This window comes from Prunus dulcis, chromosome 1 (genome assembly GCF_902201215.1).
Source record: "Prunus dulcis chromosome 1, ALMONDv2, whole genome shotgun sequence".
In the NCBI taxonomy this organism is placed as follows: domain Eukaryota; kingdom Viridiplantae; phylum Streptophyta; class Magnoliopsida; order Rosales; family Rosaceae; genus Prunus; species Prunus dulcis.
In genome coordinates this window covers 7,437,497-7,462,476 of record NC_047650.1, presented here as the reverse complement: position 1 = coordinate 7,462,476, position 24,980 = coordinate 7,437,497, and the positions used below count along the sequence as shown (strand labels likewise).

General features: G+C 38.7%; 1 protein-coding gene across 2 annotated transcripts; it reads left to right on the top strand.

Moving 5' to 3' along the window:
• Nucleotides 1–16,466: 16,466 nt before the first annotated feature.
• On the top strand, nucleotides 16,467–19,733 carry LOC117614649 ((R)-mandelonitrile lyase 2-like). 2 transcript variants are annotated; one of them, XM_034343529.1, is made up of 5 exons: nucleotides 16,467–16,490; nucleotides 17,119–17,235; nucleotides 17,654–18,313; nucleotides 18,471–19,314; nucleotides 19,477–19,733. In XM_034343529.1, the coding sequence occupies exons 2-5, from the start codon at nucleotides 17,136–17,138 to the stop codon at nucleotides 19,508–19,510; spliced, it is 1,638 nt and encodes a 545-aa protein (XP_034199420.1). In that variant the 5' UTR covers nucleotides 16,467–16,490; nucleotides 17,119–17,135; the 3' UTR covers nucleotides 19,511–19,733. The 2 variants fall into 2 exon arrangements, with proteins under 2 accessions (XP_034199420.1, XP_034199419.1); XM_034343528.1 differs by lacking the exon at nucleotides 16,467–16,490 and having other exon boundaries at nucleotides 17,111–17,235.
• The last annotated feature ends 5,247 nt before the right edge of the window (nucleotides 19,734–24,980 follow it).

Here is a 24,980-nt window from a genome sequence, read left to right as displayed (position 1 = left end):
AAAACTCAAAATTCATTGCATAAGCCACTGTTTACTTACTAATATTAGGATAGTGCAACCCGAAACAACTCCTATAAAGGCTTTTCCTCCATTCTTTGCTTTTGCCTTTGTGATCAAGAAGTCATTTATGTAGGTGGAAACAGCTCTTGCCCATGAATAGTTTGAAAGTGTGACTAGATTCACACAGTGCTCAACAATTTTTCAGTGCAAAGTGGATGAAGAGTTGGCAAAAAGGAATGTCATGCAGAGCAGAATCAAGATTAGACTGATCACATCCTTGTCGTAGTCAACCTTCTTTTCCTCTTTGTCTTCTTCAGCTTTTTTTTTTTTTTTTCCTTTTCCTCTGTTCGTTTTCTTCCTTTGCTTTGCCTTGGCCTTTTCTTTCTTCGATTGGTTTGTCAAGGCAATTGTCTTTTGTAATTCTTTTTCTACCACGGATTTTGATGGTTTTGACTTTTTTCCAAAGTGCCTTGTCCAAAGTGCATTTTGATGGCTTTGACTTTTGTAATTCTTTTTCTATCATTGCCAAGTTTGACAGATTTTCCTTCGTTTGGCAGTCCTAGAATATTATTCACTGCATTGGTTGTGATCTGGAATGATTTGGTGCCGAATTTGAAGGACTTTGTATCTGGATCAAACTTCTTGAGCAGCTTTACTAAGTTGAGGTCCGACTTATTCATGTTATTCATGTCAAGTCTTTGGTTGTAAAACAGCTCAATCAAGTTCCAGAAAGGCGTTTTTTGGGCCGCTTTTTCTGCCTTTCATTGAGCTTGTCTTTAACGTCTGTAATGATGCTATTGAAAGCATTGACGTTGCACCGAAACTGAACATAGTCTGGGTGCTTTGCTTTCCTATCATAGTTTGCTTTGATTTTCTTTTTTGAGCCATTATTTTGATTCTTGGCTTTTGTTGATTTTGAGCTTCTTTCTTTTGCGGGGACATTTCTTGTGCCATTTGTGATCTGAAACAAGAAGGGATGAAAAATACTATTGGGATAAGTAGAGATAAACTACAAGGAAGAAGTATAAATAGTTGAGCAGGAAATAGAAAATAGAAACTGCAATGTAGTTTGTGGTTCATTGCATTGCATTAACAGAAACTGAAATGCAGTTTCTATTTTGTGCAATGCAGTTTGTAGTTCATTGCATTGCATTAACAGAAATTGCAGAAAACAGAAATACTTGATGCTGTTCCACTTTTAAAAGGAGCAATCCAAAACACAAAAACGCAAACCATCAAATATAATAAAAATATAATAGGAGCAATCCAAAACACAAAATATAACAAAAAATATATATCAACTTGACATGAAATGGAAAGATCAACAAAGTCAAAACAAGAACTACAAACTAAACCGGAAAATGCAGTGCAGTTTCCGTTTTCTTCAGTGGAGAAAACTTATATATTTGATGCTTTTTCTCTTTCTTTGGTGATTTTTTGGTTTTGAAACCAAAACTAAACCCAAAACCTAAACTACATTGCAGAATGAAGAATGAACAGTACGTAAAATCTCTAAAATCCTTAATCCCTATAAACTAAGGCAAAACCTATACCAAGAGTAGTTGTGAATCCAAAGAGTCATCCATTTTTCCAAAGAGAGCATGCATAATGAACAGTAGCTAAAATGTCTAAAATCCTTAATCCCTAAAATCGAAGGCAAATTTGTGTTAGAGCGTTGATTTTCTTATGGTTTTTTTTCTAATGAGAATCGGCTTCGATCATCGGTGGTCGTCATTGTTGTTGATCGTGGTTTACCTTGGAACAATCGTCGCTGACCAGTCTTTGAGTTTTTGGGAATAGTGTGAAACTGTGGAAAGGCGGTTTCTAGAGGTGAAGGTCGCGTGAATGGGTTAGCATTCAATTTGAGTAGATGTCATTTCGGGTTAAGTTTTTGGTGTTTTGATGACGTATTGTTGATCCATAATAGCTGTAAATTTTGGTTTAAAATTAAAATTTGAAATTTGAAAATAATGGGATAATGACATATTTTGTAATTTTGATGGTCTTTAATTATATTATGGTAAAAATAGGTACTATATTTAGTAAAATCCATTTTAATAAAATATTTAGTAAATTGTGACCCAATTTGTTGTCATCTCTCACCTTAGTGTCTGACTGTGCACTGCACACTTACCCAATTTTATCCCACTCCTTTTTCCTATCAATAATTTTTTCAATCCAAAAATAATCCTAATATTAATCAACCCTATTTATGTTTTTTAGATACATGTATCTGTAACTTACATGAAATGGAAAAACGCATCTCGGCCAACTCTTGCATGTTCTAAATTACTCTCGCCCCTGTGCTTTTTTTTTTTTTTCGCTTGAACACTTTTTTCGGCATCCATAACCTGCACAAATCAAGTTCACAACACAATCATGCAATTATCTCTAGCGACGAGAATCTCAATACTAATCCAAATCTCAATAAACCATAAAAACGATAGATTACTACACATTACTCATTTGAAATACTTTACACTCCATCACAAAATAAAAACACAACTAAATACTGCAATTGCATACAGTGAGTTGGATTTGCACACAAGATATTAATAATTGCACATAGCGATATGCAATTGCAAGACACTATTTCAAATGGCATGAACCCATTAATAGCTCCATTACAACCTTGCACAATTAACGTAGACAACCCGCTCATGCATTTGGACGGGAATCACAATCCTTCCAAATCCCAATCCAAATCTCAATCAATCCTAAACATTACACGTTCCAAACACTTCATACTCCATCACAAAATATCCAAATTTAATATTCAAAAACACAATCAAACCTACCTATCACGAAATCACCTTACTTTCTTAATTAAAATATAAAACTACATACTGCAATTGCATACAATGAGCAGGATTTTCACACAGGCGATTAGTAATTGCATATAGTAATATGCAACCGCATGACACTACTTCAAATTGCATGAACCCACTAACAGCTCCATTACAACCGTGAATGTGAGAAACCCAGTCAACCTCACGACATTTTGAAGTTACCCATGACTCGCCCCAAGTAATGACCGCAATATTTCAATTAACTAAACCTAAAAATAGTTGTTACTTACCTTCAGAACAAGCGAAGACCAAAGGCTTCCATGAGAGGGTGTACGGACGGCAGACGAGGGGAGTGCCGACAAACCAGGACAGTGCTAAACTCTAAGTTACTGGAAAGCAAAAATAGAGCAGCTCGTTAAGTGCATATCTTTAATTTCATTTATAGCCACATCGTTCAAAATTCACACAAAAGAAAAATAAATTCAACATAACCATCAATTACACATAATGAAAATCAACTCACGAACTTACCTAGATGGAGGAACAGCTAGAGAAACGAAGTGTGTTTGTGGGTTTCGGCTGAAATCTGCTCTTCAGATGGAGAAGACGAAGTGGGGGGAGCTATATTTCAGGCTGTGGAAAGCTGCGCAGAGTCAAATAGAGCTGTGGCTGTGGAAAGTGTTGAAATATAATCCTGCAGCTGATTACTTAGAGCAGAAGCTATTATCCATTTTTGTTCTGTTTTGGTCAGTTTATTTAAGTGATGTAATGAGAGCCATTAGATCATAGTCTAGGTGGATTCTCTAGTTTAGATTTGCTATGACATGTGTCAACATCTAATAGGATGACAGCTGTAAATTCTGTTAGGAGAGAATCACAATTCTCTCCTAGCAGTCACACTATGTAAGTTGCAGTTTCTGCTAAAATCAATAGAACAGTACATTTCTATTTCTTCTTCATTCTCTCTAGCTAAAATGCACTACAAGATCACCTCTTCCTAAATCTGAAAATACTGAGATAAACTCAGAATGATAACATGGCCTCAGAGCCAGGTTTGATTGTTTATTGGGCGTGAATTTGTGAAGAAGGAGCTGGTGCTTGGCTGAGCTGACGTTTGAGCTCACTCAAAACTTCATGAAGCTTGTCTAGCTGTGTCTGATGTCTAATATGGCAGGATCAAACTCTTCTGAGCTTCGTACACCAGTATTCAATGGAGAAAACTATGAGTTTTGGAGCATTAGATTGAAGACCATTCTGAAATCTCATGGACTGTGGGATTTGGTTGAAAATGGCTTTGATGCTTCAGATCCAATGAAGGAAAAAGGAAAGGAAGAAGGATCTAAAGCAGCTGAAGAAGAGAAATCTGTAACGGCTGAGACCTTGATGAAAGATGCTCGTGCACTTGGACTGATCCAAGGTGCAGTCTCAGACCAAATTTTTCCCAGAATAGTGAATGAAGAAACCTCAAAAGGTGCATGGGATATCTTGAAGCAAGAGTTTAGAGGTGATAAACAGGTAAGAAGTGTGAAACTACAAGGCCTACGTAGAGAGTTTGAATACACTCGTATGAAGGATAGTGAATCATTTTCTGTTTATGCTGCTAAACTGTTTGATCTGATTAATCAAATGAAGAATTATGGTGAAGAGTTACCTAGAGAAAGAGTTGTGCAGAAATTGCTTATTAGCTTGCCTAGATCTTATGATTCTATATGTTCTGTGATTGAGCATTCAAAGGATCTTGACACTCTTGAAATTCAAGAAGTGGTTGCATCTCTCAAGAACTTTGAACTCAGATTAGATAGGCACAATGAAAACTCCACAGAAAAGGCTTTCACTAGTCTGAACATTGAGAGTAAAAGCTCTAAGAATGGAAGTTCTTCTGGAGGTAACAAGTCTCAGAAGAACTGGAAGGAAAATGGGAAGAATTGGAATAACAAGTCCAATTCAAATACCAAACCAAATGCATCAAATGATGGAACTAAAACACCCTGCAAGCACTGTGAAAAACTGCACTATGGCAAGTGCTGGTTTGAAGGAAAACCAAAATGCAGAGGATGTGGAAAGTTTGGTCACATGGTTAGAAATTGCCATGACAATCAATCTGTGCAGAAGGTGAACTATGCCAATCAGGTTGAAGAAACTGGAACATTGTTTTATGCATGCAATGCTGTGACAGATGTGAAAATGAGCAACTCTTGGTATGTGGACAGTGGCTGTAGCAACCATATGACTGGAGATGAAAGGCTACTGATAGACATTCGAAGGGATGTAACTTCCAAGGTGAAAATGGGGACTGGAGAGACAGTTCAAGTTGCAGGAAAAGGTACTCTTGTGATAGAAACCAAAACAGGCAGAAAACACATTCAAGAAGTGATGTTGGTGCCTGGTTTGGAGGAGAACTTGCTAAGTGTTGGTCAGATGATGGAACATGGGTATTGTTTAGTATTTGGAAAGGGAATGGTGACAATTTTTGATGATTGGTCACTGCAAAATCCTATAGCTAAGGTTCCAATGACTAGCAATAGGTGTTTCTCTCTCACAATGGTACCTGCTACTCAGTTGGTGTTGAGAGCAAGTGTGACTCACAGTTTGCAGACTTGGCATAAAAGGCTGGGTCATCTTAATGATCAAAGCATCAAGATGCTAGCAAATCAAGACATGGTTCATGGACTGCCTAGTCTGGAGAAGGATTTAGCAGTGTGTGAAGGCTGCAAGCTGGGAAAACAGCATAGAGACTCATTTCCTGCAGAATCTACTTGGAGAGCTCAGTTTCCACTTGAATTAGTTCACACTGACATCTGTGGTCCAATGCAGATAGCATCAATGTCAGAGAATAGATACTTTCTGCTATTCATTGATGACTATACAAGAATGGCTTGGGTTTATTTTCTCAGAAATAAATCCAATGCTTTTGAATGTTTCAAGAAGTTCAAAGCAATGACAGAATTGCAGAGTGGACACAAAGTGAAATCACTTAGAAGTGATAGAGGTGGAGAATTCATGTCAAATGAATTTCTTACATACTGCAGTGAGGCTGGAATACAAAGACAACTGACAGTGGCATATTCTCCTCAGCAAAATGGTGTTGCTGAGAGGAAGAACAGGACAGTGATTGAGATGGCAAAGTCTATGCTACATGAAAAGAGTCTTCCTTATGAGTTTTGGGCAGAAGCTGTTCATACAGCAGTCTACCTTCTCAACAGGTGTCCTTCTAAATCTCTTGAGAAAATGACACCATTTGAGGTCTACACAGGAAGAAAGCCAGGTATTGCACACTTGAAAGTGTTTGGATGCCTATGTCATGTGCTTATTCCTTCTGTTTTGAGACACAAGTTGGAAGAAAACAGTCACAAATGCATTTTTGTGGGCTATGGATTGTGTGAAAAAGGCTATAGACTGTATGATCCTAAGACAAGAAAGATTATCTTGTCTAGGGATGTCTATTTTGATGAAGAAGCCTCATGGAAATGGGAGAATCCTAGCAATGCAGATGTGGGAGTACCTATGCCAGATGGAAATCAAAATACTGCAGAAACTGAACAGAGAGTATTAGATGATCACTCTCAGTTCTTGGATACTCAAATGCAGATGGAAGAAGAAATTGCACCTCAAGGGGAAGAAATGCTTGAAGAGACTCAAAGGCTTGATCACACACCTCACAAGTGGAGGAGTATTAATGACATCATGGCACAATGCAACATGTGCATTGTAGAACCTGACAGCTTTGAAGAAGCAGATTTGGATGAATCATGGAGATGTGCAATGGAGGCTGAATTGGAGATGATTGAGAAGAACAATACTTGGAAATTAGTTGACAGGCCATCTAACAAACCAGTAATAGGTGTTAAGTGGGTCTACAAGGTCAAACTGAACCTAGATGGTACTGTGCAGAAGAATAAAGCTAGGCTTGTGGCTAAAGGCTATTCACAGAAGCCTGGAATCGACTATAATGAGACATTTGCCCCTGTGGCAAGACTTGACACCATCAGAACTTTGATAGCCCTTGCAGCACAAAAGGAATGGAACCTATTTCAATTGGATGTGAAGTCTGCCTTTCTCAATGGCATTCTAAAGGAGGAAGTTTATGTTGAACAACCTCAAGGATATGTTCAAGAGAGCAAGGAAACCAAGGTGTTCAAGTTGAACAAGGCTCTATATGGACTGAAGCAAGCCCCAAGGGCCTGGTATGATGAAATAGATGCCTATTTCAACACTGCAGGTTTCAAGAAAAGCTTAAGTGAAGCTACTCTCTATATCAAAACTAGTGACACCTCAGGTATTATCATTGTCTCCCTCTATGTAGATGACATTATATATACTGGAAGCTATCCTAAAATGCTTGAAGAATTTAAACAAGATATGATGCAACACTATGAGATGACAGACTTGGGTCTGTTGCATCATTTTCTTGGCATGGGAGTGGAACAAACTGACAAGCATATTTTCATTCATCAAAAGAAATATGCTATGAAAATTCTTGAGAAGTTTGGAATGAGAGAATGCAAGTCAGTGGCAATCCCATTAGTGGTGAATGAGAAATTGTGTAGAGAAGATGGGAGTGAAGCAGCAGATGAAAGTGAATTCAGACAGATTGTAGGAAGTCTCCTTTATCTGACTGCCACAAGACCAGATGTCATGTTTGCATCTAGCTTGCTTGCTAGGTTTATGCACAATCCCTCAAAGAAACACATGGGAACTGCTAAAAGGGTGCTGAGATACATTCAAGGCACATTGGATTTTGGAATTGAGTTTGCAAAGGGGAAGACAGCTACTCTAATTGGGTACTGTGACAGTGACTGGGCTGGGAGTGAGGATGATATGAGGAGCACCTCAGGATATGCCTTCACACTAGGTTCAGGCATGTTCTCTTGGGCTTCCATCAAGCAAAACACAGTTGCTCTATCTACAGCCGAAGCTGAGTATGTGAGTGCTGCAGAAGCAACTTCACAAGCTAAGTGGCTGAGATTTGTACTTGAAGATTTTGGTGAAGAACAGATAGAAGGGACTCAGATTCTATGTGATAACACCTCAGCAATTGCAATGGCAAGGAATCCAGTCCATCACCAAAAGACAAGACACATCAGCAGGAAATTTCATTTTATCAGAGAAGCCATTCAAACAAAAGAAATTGAACTGATATACTGCAAAACAGAAGATCAGATAGCAGACATTTTGACTAAAGCTCTACCTAAGGATCGTTTTGTGAGGCTGAGAAGCTTGCTTGGTGTGAAATCAGCTAAAGGATTAGAAGGGAGTGTTGAAATATAATCCTGCAGCTGATTACTTAGAGCAGAAGCTATTATCTATTTTTGTTTTGTTTTGGTCAGTTTATTTAAGTGATGTAATGAGAGCCATTAGATCATAGTCTAGGTGGATTCTCTAGCTTAGATTTGCTATGACATGTGTCAACATCTAATAGGATGACAGCTGTAAATTCTGTTAGGAGAGAATCACAATTCTCTCCTAGCAGTCACACTATGTAAGCTGCAGTTTCTGCTAAAATCAATAGAACAGTACATTTCTATTTCTTCTTCATTCTCTCTAGCTAAAATGCACTACAAGATCACCTCTTCCTAAATCTGAAAATACTGAGATAAACTCAGAATGATAACAAAAAGCTGTGGAGGAGGGGATTGAGGAAATGGAATATGCGTCTGGGTTTTGAAGGCACTTGAATTTGTTTCCTTATTTTAACCGGTTAACCAAAATAACCGGTTTCAGTTGTTTTTTATAAAAAGCCCACGTGATTGGCATGTTGCAGCCGCTGCACCATTGTTGTTTAAAATACGACTGTATTACATTCTGCACCATACTTCTTCAAAGTCAATGCCAGCTGGCAGTTTGGCCCATAATCTTTAAAATTAAAGAAAAATAATTTCAAAGTTTCGAATCCTTGTCATCAAGTTAGTTTTATTTTTATTTTTATTTTTATTTCAAGATACTGATTTTTTTTATTTTATATTTTTGATAAGGAAAAAAGAACTACAACTGGAAACCATGCGGGCACGCAGGCCCAACCAAGTCAAAATAAAAAGGAATAGACTGGCTTAACAGAAGACCCCTATCCCACAGCCGGGACGGAGTAAGACTATGGCCTAAGCTAGCAACAGCATCAGCAGTAAAGTTAGCCTCCCGAAAAATGTGTTGAAACGAAATCTACTCGCAATAAGAACTGAGCAACTGAATGTCTTGCACAAGGAGACTTATGCTCCAGGGAACTAAAACCAGCTTGTTAACACAATCAATGATGAGTTTTGAGTCACCTTCCACAAGGATCTTTCGCCAACCCTTATGAATATCATGAGGTAGGCCATCCCGAAGGGCCAAACACTCTGCGACAGTAATAGAAACTTGACAAGAGTTTTTAGCGCCAGCTAAACGAACATTACCATTCCAGTCATGAATCACAAAACCAGTAGTAGCCAAATTACCACGCATCGAACCATCAAAATTCACTTTAACCCAATCCAGAGGCGGTGGTTTCCACTTGATGTTAACCATTCCAGTATACTTCTGAGAAGGGCAAGAGTTAATTTTCCAATAATCCAGCCCAATGCGACCAGCCACATTTAGGACTCTAACTGGGTGGGGATCGATGTCTTTAAAAAAGCAATTGTTCCTGGCTTCCCAGATCTGCCAGCATAGAAGAAGAGCTTTGGAAAGAACATTTGGGCCATCAGCAGCCTTAGTATGAGGTAGAGAAGCCAGCCACTCAATGCCATCAAAATTCTGCTGAACATAGTTGGGGAAAAAATACGTGCATCTCCAGATATTATCTGCAAACTGACACTCAAAGAATAAGTGGTTAATATTCTCCAATGATTCTTACATAGAGGACATTCTGGATTGATATTAGTCAAAAGATGGGTACATTGAGTGCCATGCCACAAAAATACTGGTAAACTTTATAAAGGGTCCATTCTATAATAATTTGTAACTCTAAGGTGGATTTGTATTAATATTTTGAGAAATTTGCATAAATATTACTTGAATTTTCAATTTTTATCTTTAATTACCTAAATTATATAAAGTGTTGCAATTCACCATATATGTCTAACTCCGTTAAAATTTATGTTAAGTTACAGAGATTTTTCATCAATTCACTATAGAGAATAATTGTCCTCCTAAGAATCCAACCTGAATGCGTCAAATTAGCATATCTACAAGGAATTTCAAGTAACACTGTAGTTCCACTATTGGGATCAACAACCACATGTAACGACCCGATCCTAAATAAATTAGTAAATATTAATTTATTGAGAGAAAATACAATTTTACCCCTAAAATATTTTATTAGGATTTAAGTTGACTTTTTGACCGAAAAGAAATTTGGGAATTTCACCTGTACCATTGTGTAGACCACGGTGAGATGAGTCCGTAGACACATGGTGAGCTCGAATCGGAGTTGTAACGAGAGAGATACGATCAAAATACCCTCAATGGCATAACCATAATTTTGAGAAAAATGGTTTGATAAAATCAGATTTCTCTCTCTCTCTCTCTCTCTCTCTCTCTCTCTCTCTCGATCTCTCTCCTCTCTCGCGCGCCAGTGGCAGCCGGCCACGTTTTGGCCGGCCGTTCTCTCCTCTAGCCACCAATGATGACGGGCTGGTACCAAAATGACCGGGCCGCCGTCCTCTTCCCACCCCAGCCAGGTCCCGTCGCCAGCCTCCGCGGTTTCGCCGAAAAATGGAGAAGAAGCGGCCGGTGTCGTCCGAACTTCTCCGACGTCGATCTCCCTCCTCCGGCCACCGATTCCGATGAATGAGGTATGGTTTCTCACATACTTTTCATGCTCTAGCTGCCTGTTGGGTAGGATTTTATCAATTCCTAGCGTAGGTAATTCGATTTACGAATTGAAATTCAGCCAATTTTGGGACCTCAATTTCAGCCACTTCCTGTCAGTTTTTGGGGTAGGTCCAAGAACAAAAGTGGTTCCAAATATGTTGTTATACTTAGGGTAGGAGTTTGGAGCCGTGGTTTTGAGATTTTCCGGCGATGCGTAATCGCTTTGGACACCCAGCGTTGCCGGCGGATGTGGCGGCGCGTGGGCGAGGGTGGTGGAGTTGCACTTTGTTTCGATGAGATCCTTAGGTTGTCATGAGTGCGTAGGATTTCACAGATCTCAATTCGGACGTTGTTTGACTATCGAATGGATTTTCGCATATTGCGCGTTATCCGGGTTCAATAGGTTGGGGCCGTTGGATGGTCTCGAATTTAATATATGTTAATCTATGTATTTCTAGGATCGTGTAGGAATTCAAGGATCGTGAATCGGAGGCCCAGATGTTCCGATTTATTAATTTAAAGTTTATGTTTATAATAATCGTCAGATCGTGCAATCATGAGCGATCTTACCGTCAGATTTGGACCAAACTTGCAGGACGAGTGTCCTATACCTTGTAAAACCCATAGGAACTTTCGGATCGGAATTTGGAGTTTGTGGGCCCCATGATATCTTTTTGACCAAGTTTGGGTAGTTTGACCCTTGGTTGACCGTGAGTCTTCCGAGGTAGTTTTATCTTCCTAGAAGGATTATAATGACCCTAATGACAGGTGTTAAGCGTTGTTGAGCCATGTTGACTAGGTTGAGATTTTTAGAGTGTTTATTACTATCGTAGGAAACTCTTGGTCCTTATTTTTAAATGAATAGCATGGAATTGTTAGGCATATGAATTTAATTGTTTATTGAAAACTATTTTTATAATTAATAGTTAATTTAGCACTTTTGGTAAAGTATTGGTGATGTGTGGGGTACTTGGGATGATGTTGAGGTTTATACAATATTAGAGTAACTTGTATATTTAAATATAGGTATAAATGTATGAAAAGAGTTTAGAATGTCAGTTTGAAGTGCTATATGCACTACCCTAGGTACCTCCCCAGATTTTGATTCCACTATAAGTACCACCCTATGTTCGTTAGGTCCCACGTGGCGTAGGTTATCCAGCGTGCGGACAGACCCCATACGTGGCGTTGGTAGTACCGGCGGATGGGAAGATCTTGTGATAATATGTTGAGGTCGCACATGGCGTAGGTTATCCGGCGTGTTAACAAACCCTATACGTGCCGTTGGTAGTACCGGCGTATGGGGAGATATTGTGATATGATGTTGAGGTCTCGCGTGGCGTAGGATTTTCCGGTGTTGAGACAAACCCCATACGTGGTGTTGGTAGTACCGGTGTATGGGGAGATTTTATGATTGTTAGGTCCCACGTGGCGTAGGTTATCTGGTGTGCGGACAGACCCCATACGTGGCGTTGGTAGTACCGGCATATGGAGAGATATTGTGATATGATGTTGAGGTCTCGCGTGGTGTAGGATTTTTCGGCTTTGAGACAGACCCCATATGTGGCGTTAGTAGTACCGGCGTATGGGGAGATTATATGATTGTTAGGTCCCATGTGGCGTAGGTTATCCGGTGTGCGGACAGACCCCATATGTGGCGTTGGTAGTACCGGCGTATGTGGAGATTATGTGATAGTATATTGAGGTCGCACGTGGAGTAGGTTATCTAGCGTGTTAATAGACTTCATACATGACATTGGTAGTACCGGCGTATGTGGAGATTATGTGATAGTATGTTGAGGTCGCACGTGGCGTAGGTTATCTGGAGTGTTGACAAACCCCATATGTGGCGTTGGTAGTATCGGCGTATGGGGAGATTATGTGAATAACAGAGAGATGAATAAAGGTATTGTATGTGTTTGGAATCGGGTTTTAGTATGAAGAACTATGTGTGGTTTGATCCCTTGGTAAGGGTACGTAGGCAGCCTAAGATAGTGCCTAAGTGCAGCCGTGGGTTAAACTTTACTCATGTTGTGTGATAGAGGTTGGTTCGGATCTTGTTGTTGGTCTTGAAATTTAGGTGAAAATAAGATGCAGTCTTGTTAGGAGGTTTAAATTTTGTACGTTTAATATTTGGGAATTTGGATGATGGAATTCGCATTTGGCATTCATAATTGTGTTTAGAATTTGTTGGTGGTTTCGTTTCGAATTATTTGAAGGCCGGAGGCCGATTATGTGACTGCATGAAATTATATTGTGTGTGCTGCCTGTTGGGATATAAATTGTGAATTTTGTGCAGGTTGAAATTTGGGAAATATTCAATTTATAGGGGAGACTGTGCCGAAATTTCAGTAGAAAGTCTCGTGCCCTTATTCCTTTTTGGAAAAAAAGGTACAGTTTTAGAAGTGGGCCCGACATCGGTAATTTCCACAAGATTCGTCTCGGGTTTCAAAAAATTTGAGGCGGGTCCTGTCACCACACATGTCCATGCATCTCTATGGTTGCCAAGCAGCACAAGCACATGAGGAAATGAATAAAATACATATATACTGCCCAAAAACATTACAACCATTAGGCTACTCTGATCCACACCCAAAAAAATGCAGGCAATTAGGGACTTAGTGAAGCAATTCTCCTGTTGTCAACACCCATGAAATGATTTGCAAAATAGATAGAGTTAACGGAACACATTTGGGGGGTGTTGGCCAAAAGCCCTCCAATGTCTAAGTGAGTAAAATGGTCTCGAGGAGATGCATAAATAATTGAAAGGATGGAGCTTTCTCTTTAGGAAGAGATAGTTAAAGAGTATTTGCCAAAGGCCCTCTGATCCCTAAACCTTTCACCAATAATTAAAGAGTATTTGCTAATTTGGTAGGAGAAGGATCGTTCTATTTCATGAATTTCTCTAAGAGTAATTTTGGGTAAGAGAAGCTAGAAAAGGACATGATGAAGGAGAAGAAGACATTGAGACTTCTTTTTTATTTATTTCTATTTTAGTAAATTTAGATTTTAGCCACACAAAAACTTTCACTTTTAGAAAAAGCCAAAACTTTTCCAAAAAAAGACAGAGAAACCCCTCAACTTTCAAACCAAAGACATGCAAATGTAAGGGATTCCTTATGTTAACTTCTCTTAATTTCAGTTATCAAAACCTTAATTCAAGATAAGGGTAGAATACGAAAGAGAAAGAACAAAAAGGAACAAAATTGATTAAAAAGTATTAAAAAACAAAGGGGAGGGTAAGTGGACAAAAATGAAATGGGAAAAATCAGCTCCCTTTTTTATTTTTTATTTATTTATTTATATGGAAGTCATGATTCTAAAGTTTTTTTTACCGCAATTCTAAAGTAAATTAACCAGTTGATATATTTTGTATTCAAGTATTTAACCTGAGAGGTTGTCTCCTACTTGTGGTAATACGAGCTATAATTTAGACATGGGCCAGCAAGTTTCGATATATTTATTAAAAAGTGTTGGAAATCGACAAGACTCTCCCAGCCACCAAAGGCAAATGAGGGCTTATAAATAACAAGCTTCATTTGAGCACATGCATATCATTTGCCTTGGCAATGAAAGAATTGTTGGCTTAAGCTCTGGGATAATTTGGGCTTTTTGGTTAACAAGCAAGTCCCAAGCTTTTGTTTTTGGGGGATGCGCAAGTTCACCTTATTTTACTCTCACCATTTGCTAAAACGAGTTTAACAAATTTGCAAGATTCATACTCTCAGTTACTCTTCTTTTCCTTTTTTTCTCCTTGAAGTGTTGGTGTACTTGTGATTGAAATTGAATTAAAATGTATTTTTGGTTCATTGATCGATGTTTGGGTCAAGTTAATTTGGTTATTGGTTATTCTAAAATCATACTTGAGATAAATTTCTTCTTTTCAAAATCGATATGGGTTGAGGCTACGAAATTAAAAGAGTTAGTGGATGGTTTTGGTAGAGCTGTACGGGGTATGAGAAAACACTAATAAGTACCAAAAAAAACTAATGACATGCACATTTAATTACACACAGCTACAACAGGGATATAAAAAAACATTGATTGGATTGTTTGAGGAAATAGTGCAATGTTTGTATGGAAAAAAGAAAAAGTTTCACATGCAATGGTAGTACTTAATTAGATGCCATTGAAATCTTATTAGATATATTATCTTAGTGTTGTATACTTAGAATCTCTGTTTACAGAAGAAAAGAACCTTGAACATACAAAGTTGTATATATACATCTATTGTACATGGACACTTGAGGGGTAATTAAGAATCTATATAGGTATGTTGAGATTTGGAAGTATGTCTTTGACAGTGAAAAAAGTTACCACAAATAAACAGAGAATGGGCAATTAGATATATTCTTTGTGAACTCATTGTTTAGTCTCTTGTGCCATCCCTCCTTGTGCTTAAACCTTTTTCTTATCTTGTTTTTTTTTTTTTTCTTTCTAGGTTCTTGGTCAAACTTCGTTCATGAATTTTTTGTCCTTAAAATTAGTTTTGTTGGATTCTTTTATTCCTTTTGTTTTATTTGGCATTTGGTTTGGCAAGACATTTCTATATAATGAAATTTCCCATTTGGACCAAGAATTTGCACACCTGGATCATTCTTATTCATGCATACTTGTTATTTCTAGACCTTCATTCCCAATTTCTGATCTTTTGTTTTAATGTAGGTAACAGTGGTTATAATTATTTTGTACCATTTATACCCTCTTTTGGACATGAAGCATCACATCCTCTCTCAAACTACAGTGCAAGTGTCAAATTTTCTCAAACTTCATACGATTGACTTTGTGAGATTAGTTAAAATTAAAAGACAAGTTTTAAACTTGTCATGATGTAATAGAATCATTTTGAGTAATATTAACTTAAGTATATTAGCCTAATCTTCAGTTTTGATTTCTATATATTAGTTGCTTTTGTAGAATTAAAATGATGGGATATGTATAATTTTTGTATAAAAATAAACATTTCAACATGTCTGATTTGTGTCATGAAAAATAATTCAATGACGTCTTATGAACGTCGTTAAGTTCAATGATGCGTTCTCTGCATCATGTAAAGTCCTAAAAGACGACGTCAAATAAAACATCATACTCTTCATGACGACTAATTGACGCCATCAAAACCTCATCCATGACATCAAGCTCGCGCCATGGAAAGAAGAGGATGACATGCGATCAGCGTCGTTGAAACCTCATTCCATGACGCGGAATAGATGTCATGTTTTGAAAATGTTTCCACGACACGCTATCCGTGTCATTGAAACACAATTTCACTACGCGAAACAAACGTCGTGTTTTGAAAAAGTTTCCAATGACATTCTATGCGCGTCATTGAAACCCCATTTCTTTTCGAAGACGCGGATTACGACTTCCTCCTATATAGCCATACGTCTTCGACATTCAAATGGCTATTCATAATACACGTCTTTACTTTTGAATTAATTTTCATCGCTTTCGTATTGAAATGTGTTATTGATAGGTCTATCATAGAAGTTAAACCAATGAAATAATATATATTAAAAAAAAAAAAATTTGAAAATTATTCGTATGCAGTTTTTCTTGTTCCTAGAAAAGAAGCGAAGTTGAAATAAAGACGCAACGTTGCCAGACGACACTATCAACTGCATAGTTTCATTTTAACGTGTATAATTCATTTGACTTTTCATTGCGAGTCTTTATCCATGCCCCGCCCCATTTTCGTTTCCCTGTATTTGATTTCTTTTGTCAAACCCTTATCTTCAAAAATTGATGTGCCTAATCCTGTGGTCTTGGGTAAATGAAGACTCAGGTTCCTTAATTAAAATTAAAATCAAACTCCATCTCTCTAATTTTGATCCCCTTGGCCTATATATATATATGTAACAAGACCTCGAAGATCTATGTCATTTTGCTCCAGAAGTAGTAATTTGATCTAAGGTAAATCCTAACTCACATTATATATGCATGGAGTTCTTTCAATCATCGATAGACATGGTGGTATTTTTCATTGCAAGTATTACTCATAATTTTTATTTATTTATTTTTTAAATGATTGAACATTTGTAAGTTCTTCTAAACATACAAAACAAATTCTTATGTAGGAATGTGCATGCACATAAGGTTTTCTTTGTTTTTATTTTGTCATATTTTTTTTTTGTTTCCGTATGTTTGAGACACCGAAATTGAAATACAACGGTATTTGATTATAATTTCGATGGCTGGTGTTTCCATGTAGCTAACCTGTGTTATCGAGCTCCTGGTTCATGAAGAATTTACTTTGGCTAATTCAATTTGATTGTTGATATCATAATGTTCAATTATGGGATGGAGTGATTGAAAGGAAATGATTAATTTGGATTTTATAAGAAAGTTCAAATTTTTTTTTAAAAAATGTTAGACTAATGTTTTTTGTTTTTCAATTTCAAATTATTATCGCTAATTTTGAATTGCCCTCTAGGGTCTATATTGTTACAATCTAGAAACTCCATGCAAGGGAAGAAAAAGAGGACTTTTTTTGTTGACTGCCACTTGAAAAAGCTGTTGAAAATGCTTTTGAATTTTTCAGGAGAAAAAACGTCAGCCATGGAGAAGTCAAGAATTGGTGTTGTACTATTTCTTTTGTACCTGTCTGTCTTCTATCCTCAATCTAAGGTTCAATCATTCGCCACTCCATCTGATCATGGTAAGTTTTTAACAAACACTCGACTTTGATAAATACTCGTATTATACATGTACTTAAGTTTTTTTTTTTTTTTTTTCAAAATATTTTCATTTTATGTACACATATCAAATACTCAGAAAAATACACATTTTTATTACGTCTATTTTTTATAAGTTTTTTAATAATACATGAAAAGTTCATGTATTTCACATATTATTGAATGTAAATAACATACATTAATAAATTGAAATAAATAATAGATGAAATTTTCACCGTATTTTTGAAAGTTTTTCCCGTCCTTCCCAAAATTATATTTTTTTAAAAAAAAAAAAACAAGGGTATCAGCATCTAATTCTTCAAAAAAAAAAAAAAAAAAAAGCATCATAACAAACAGTTCTCCTGACATAATCAGTTACTTCAATCTCTTCATATTTTGCAGATTTAAGCTACATGAAATTTGTCTATAATTCCACTGATCTGCCATTAGAAGAAGTGTACGACTACATTGTAGTTGGAGGGGGTACAGCAGGCTGCCCATTAGCAGCAACTTTATCAGCGAAGTACTCGGTGCTCCTGCTAGAAAAGGGCAGTGTTCCAAGTGCATATCCAAGTGTTTTGCATCAAGATGAGATTCTTACAACTCTCATGCTAGAAGACGATGGAAAGACGCCAGCTGAAAGGTTCACATCCGAAGATGGTGTGGCCAATGTAAGAGGCAGGGTTCTTGGTGGGTCAAGCATGCTCAACTTTGGTTTCTACACTAGAGCCGATAAAGATTTTTATGGAAACTCAGGAATTGAATGGGACATGGATTTGGTTAGAAAGGCCTATCAATGGGTTGAAAATACTATCATAACCCCCCCGAATGTATCACGTTGGCAATCTGTTGTGAAGGAAGGTTTGTTAGAGGCTGGTGTTCGTCCAGACAACGGATATAATTTAAATCACATTCCAGGAACTAAGGTCTCGGGTACTCTTTTCGACAATCAGGGATGGAGACATGGAGCTGTGGAATTGCTTAATCTAGGAAACCCAAAGAACTTGCGAGTTGCAGTTCATGCCACAGTAGAGAGAATCATGTTCTCTTCCAACGCACCAAGTATGTTTCATATATTTGCATCTTTTACTTTAATTTCTTTGTTAATCGAGCAGGGTATTCAAACATTGACAGGAGAAATACCATTAGATTAAGAGTAAATTGATATCTTTGGTTTTCAATAATTCGATAATAACTACAATCTGTTCTAACCATGCAGGTTTGTCTGCTAGAGGAATCGTGTATAGTGATTCTAAAGGGAGGTCACATAAGGCCTTCATACGTGGTAAGGGAGAGGTTATATTGAGTGCCGGGGCAATTGGAAGCACTCAACTCCTGCTACTTAGTGGTGTTGGCCCAGAGTCCTACCTTTCATCGATCAAAATCCCAGTTGTTCACCCCGAGCCTTACGTTGGACAGTTTATGAGTGATAATCCTCGTAATTACATCACAATATTGCCTCCATTTCAACTGGAATCCTCTAGTGTACAGATCGTTGGCATCACAAGCGATTACTTCATAGAGACTTTCTCGGGGTTGCCATTTTCTACTCCACCCTTTAGTATTTTTCCTGATCCTTCTTTCTCCGCAAAGATAAATTCAACTTACGGACAAATTTTCTACAAAGATCCAGGACCCTTGTCCTATGGTTCGCTTAGGCTGCAGTCGTCCTATGATGTCAAAGTTGGTCCAAATGTCCGCTTCAACTACTTTTCAAATCCGCTGGATCTTGCTCGTTGTGTTAGTGCCACAAGGAAGATTGGTGATTTATTAAGCACAAATTCGTTGAAGCCATTTAAGGTTCAAGATTTGCCTGGTACAGATGGTTTCAACTTTTTCGGACCACCATTACCAAAGAACCTTACAGATACCGCATCCGTGGAAACATTTTGTCGAGAGACAGTAGCCACATTTTGGCACTACCATGGGGGATGCCTTGTGGGAAAGGTGGTTGATGGGGATTTACGAGTCAAGGGGATCAATGCCTTACGTGTTGTTGATGGATCCACATTCAAGTTCTCACCAGGGACCAATCCTCAGGCCACCGTTATGATGTTAGGAAGGTATGTTATCCACATTTAATCATTTATTTAAGCATTTGTTTGGATGGAATGATCAACTATATAACTCCTCCGAAACAGAAATTAATTAGTCATATGGGTTTTTCGTGATGAAATCTGATAAGCTGCTATTATTTTTCCCTTCAATTTTTGTGCTTTGGGCAGGTATATTGGCGTTAAGATGCTGAAAGAAAGATAAGCACCATGCCCTACTGAACAAGGCATGTTATTCACCATGCCCTACTGAATAAGGTGGAAGATTAATAAAACCAGTTGTGTAGTGTTTTCTTACTGAATAAGGTGATGATTTGTACCATACAATAATTAATAAAACCAGTTGTGTAGTGTTTTCTTACTGAATAAGGTAATGATTTGTACCATACAATAATTTCACCATTATACTTGTACAGATACAAGCTACAGATACAACCAATTGTGTAGTGTTTTCTTACTGAATATATTTACTTGTATTGTATCATTTGAGTTATCGAATTAATTACTGGAATGCACATACAAGCTACAGATAAAGTTTGGCAGAGGTCGTTTAGATATGCAAGGTGGGCCTGATCCGTTGACCAAAATTATAAAGCTGCAGTTTTCGTAATTCAATGGAAGAAGAAAAAAAGAAAAAAAGAAAAAATTTATTTATTATTATTATTATTATTATTTATTTATAAAGAACCTCCATTGAGTGCCATGCCAAAAAAAATACTGGTAAACTTTATAAAGGGCCCATTATATAATAATTTGTAACTCTAAGGTGGATTTATATTTATATTTTGAAAATTTTATATAAATATTACCTGAATTTTCAAATTTTATTTTTAATCATTTACATTATGTAAAGTGTTGCAATTTATCACTTACGTCTAACTTCGTTAAAATTTCTATTACATTTCAGGGATTTTTCGTCAATTCACTATAGAGAATAATCGTACTCCTAAGCATAAAACCCAATGCATCAAATTAGCATATTTCAAATAACACTGCAGTTCTACTATTGGGATCAACAACCCCACATGTCCATGCATCTCTATGGTTGCCAAGCAGCACAAGGGTTTAGGGAGAATGAATAAAATACATGCATATATACTGCCCAAAAACATTACAACCATTAGGCTACTCTAATCCACACCCGAAAAATGCAGGCAAGGGACTTAGTGAAGCAATTCTCCTGTTGTCAACACCCATAAAATGATATGCAAAATAGATACGGTTAACAGAATCAGGGACAGATTCAGGATTTTAAAATAGGTTGGGTTAAATTTAGGTATTAAGTAGATAGAAAACTCAACATACCATCTGATTTCATTGGTAACCAAAAAAAAAAAAATTATAGCAAGAACAATAAAATCAATTACAAATCCTATTCATAACTCATAAATTGAAACTGATGCCTCCAATTGCAAATCCTAATTGATACTTCATAAACTCCAAAAAAATCCCCAAATTAACGCATCAAGAAATTGAGAGAAGCTTACATGAACATAGGAACTTGGTTCATTTGAATTAAGTCTTGAAGGTAAGTGCAGCAGCAACAAGCGCGTTTTTCATTTTATTTTTTATTAATCTACATGCGAGGGTAGGGCAGTGCTTCTTCTTGTTTCTTTTATTTTTCTACGTGCTGTGTGTAAGTTATTTTATTTTTTCCCATTTTTTTTTCTTTTGCCGTGCTGTGTGTGAGTTCCCCCGCACCCCACCTAGATGAGGTTAGGCTGGAAAAAAGAAGCTACCTAGGTTATAGCCCAGGTTTGCCAAACTAAAGGTCCATCCCTAAACGGAACACATCCGGGGGGTGTTGACCAAAGACACTATGATGTCAAAGTCAGTAAAATAGTCTCAGGGAGATGCATAAATAATTGAAAGGATTGAGTTTTCTCTTCGGGAAGAGAGATAGTTAAAGAGTATTTGCCAAAGGCCTTCATATCCCTAAATCTTTCACCAATAATTAAAGAGTATTTGCTTTTGGTAGGAGAAGTATCGTTCTATTTCATGAATTTCTCTGAGAGGGTAGGAGAAGTGAAAGGATCCGCCCCGAATTTTCCCAAAACCTGAGACGAATCCTTTGGAATCCCTGACATCACCCCGATGCTGGACCCGCTTACTAAAGACCGAGACTTTTGCCGAAATTTCGGCAGAGTCTCCCCTATAAATTGGACCTTTCCCAAAATTTATACCTGCATAAAAATGCATTCAATATTCCCAACTGGCAGCATGCACAAAATAATTTCATGCAATTCACACAAATGGCCTTCGGCCTTCCAATAATTCTCAATTAACTACCAAACACGTTAACAGGTCAATTCATGCCTCGAATAAGGCAGGCAATACATTCAAATAACTATTATGACTATCATTAGTCCGCGGCTGCACCTAATAACCTTAGGCTGCCTACGTACCCTCTTTGAGGGATCAAACCACACATAGTTCTTCCATAAAACCCAATTCCACATATAGGCAATACCTTAATTTTTTTCTCTGTAATTCACAAAATCTCCCCATATGCCGGTACTACCAACGCCACGTATGGGGCCTGTCAACACGTCGGATAACCTACGCCACGTGCGACCATACCATACTATCATAATATCTCCCCATACGCCGGTACAACCAACGCCACGTATGGGGCCTGTCTCAACGCCGGATAACCTACGCCACGTGAGACCTGAACATCATATCACAAATCTCCCCATACGCCGGTACAACCAACGCCACGTATGGGGTCTGTCCACACGCCGGATAACCTACGCCACGTGGGACCTAACTTCCACTTGGTGGTACTTGTAGTGTAATCAAGATCCGGGGAGGTACCTAAGGCAGTGCGTATAGCACTCCAAACTGATATTCTAGACTCTTTTGTACCCTCGTACAAACATACATAATTTTAATTATATAAACAAATATTCTAATATTGCGTGAACCCCAACAATAGTCGAGCACCAGATAATCCCCCTAGGAAGGTGAGATTACTCCGGGAGACTCACGGTCAACCAAGGGTCAAACTACCCTAGCCCTGGTCAAACGGGCCCACGGGGACCACGACCTCCAAACTCCGATCCGAAAGTTCCTATGGGTTCTATAAGGTATAGGACACTTGTCCTGCAAGTTTGGTTCAGATCAGATGGTTGGATCCTCACGATCGCACGATCGCACGATCGCACGATCTAACGGTTAATATAAAATATAAACTTTAAATTATTAAATCGGAACATCCGGGGCTCCGATTCACGATCCGTGAATTCCTCCACGATCCTAGAAATACCTAGATTAACATATATTAAATTTGGGTCCATCCAATGGTCCCAACCTATCGAACCCGAATAACGCGCGATATGCGATTCTCCGTTCGATAGTCAAACGACGTCCGAATTGAGATCCGCGAAATCCTACGCACTCGTGACAACCTAAGGATCTCATCGAGACACAATGCCACTTTTTCTATGGTGCCCACGCGCCGCCGCACGCGCCGGCAGCGCGTGGGTGCCCAAAGCGATAACGCTTCGCCGGAAAACCTCAAAACCACGGCTCCAAACTCCTACCCTAGGTATAACACCCTATTTGGAGCAACGTTTGTTCTTGGACCTACCCCAAAAAGTGGCCGAAAATGGCCGATCGCGGCGGCCGAAGTTCGGCCGATTTTCAATTCGAAAATCGAATTGGTTACGCTAAGAATCGATCTAATCCTACCCAACCATCAGCTAGAGCATGCAGAAGGGATGAATTTCCATACCTTGATCGCCAGAAATGGCGGCCGGAGGAGGGAGAACGGAGCCGGCGAAGTTCGGGCAACATCCGGGGGAAAATCGCCATTTTCCGGCTGCTGGAGAGGCGGCCGATGTCGGGGAGGGCTGGGTCGTGACGCCGAGGCCGAGCCGGTCCTTTTGGCACCGGTCCCGACAGCAGCCGCGGCCGGTGGCCGAAGATACGAGGAGAGAGAGAGAGGGCCGACGGGAGGGGGAGAGAGAGAGAGAGAGAGAGAGAGAGAGAGAGAGAGAGAGAGAGAGAGAGAGAGAGAGAACCAGATTTTTTATAAAAAATCCCATTTCGAAATATTTACGATTGTGCCACTGGGTTTCTTTTGACCATATCTCTCTCGTTACAACTCCGATTCTAGCCCACTACGTGTCTATGAACTCGTCTCAGTGTGACCTATCCAAAAATACAAGTCACGGTCCCAAACTCTCTCCGGTTAAAAATATGACTAAAATACCCTTAAATAATTAAATAATTAATTAAGGGTTTAATTTGGAAAAATTCGAGGTCGGGGTGTTACAGACTACCCCCCTTATAAAAATTTCGTCCCCGAAATTTCCTACCTGTCACTCAAAGGGTTATGAGCATTGGGCCCGCATTTACCATTCGGGACCCCCAGCTCTTCTTTGGAAAGCTAGACGCTTCCATTTGTGATTTGATTCTCTTCTAGTTGTCCTACTAAAAGAGGATCCACGTTCTTTGACTTGTTGATATTTTTCCTTCTTTCTTCAGAATCGATGGGCAGCATTGCCAACACGATGCTTTGAAAGGAAGGTCAGAAAGGATCATTTTTACCGAATTGTAATCATCATCGATCTCTCTCGACCATGATCCATTTCTGATTCCGATGAAAGATCTCTACTCAGACGTGCTCACAAGAGAGGAGACCCCCAAGTACTCTCCATCTCCATAGGTAGGATTACTCAATCCATTTGGGTCTTCTCCTTGGATTTGACCACAGTATTCCCACCACACACGAGCCTCTTTCTGAAAGAGAATTAAGGCGGTCACAATCTCTTCCACACTTGGGATTTCGATTATACTAACGCCACCTCTCAGACCTTGGATCCCTTGATCCAATGTCGGGGAGTTGCTCGTCCTAGAGAAAGGTTGTGCTCTTAGAATCTTCGACTCGGTGCGCTAGGCACACAATCGAAAATTAGCAACATGTTCAGGCAATGGAGGATCCCTATAAGCAGGTTGATCAACACCCTATCCTCCCGCCCATACGGACTCAACGTCGCAAGGTGCCATTCCAAAATGGAACCCATTTTGATCCCCACAACTTAAGGATGCACATAAGGTGCAGGGTCCATAGGAAATTGAACCTAGAGCTCTGATACCAACTGAAAGGACCCGCCCCGAATTTCCTCTAAATCTGAGACGAATCCTTTGGAATTCCTAACATCAACCCGATGCCGGGCCCGCTTACTAAAGACCGAGACTTTTGCCGAAATTTCGGCAGAGTCTCCCCTATAAATTGGACCTTTCCCAAAATTTATACCTGCATAAAAAATGCATTCAATATTCCCAACTGGCAGCATGCACAAAATAATTTCATGCAATTCACACAAATGGCCTTCGGCCTTCCAATAATTCTCAATGAACTACCAAACACGCTAACAGGTCAATTCATGCCTCGAATAAGGCAGGCAATACATTCAAATAACAATTATGACTAACATTAGTCCGCGGCTGTACCTAATAACCTTAGGCTGCCTACGTACCCTCTTTGAGGGATCAAGCCACACGTAATTCTTCCATAAAACCCAATTCCACATATAGGCAATACCTTATTTCTTTTCTCTGTAATTCACAAAATCTCCCCATACGCCGGTACTACCAACGCCACGTATGGGGCCTGTCAACACGCCGGATAACCTACGCCACGTTCGACCATACTATACTATCATAAT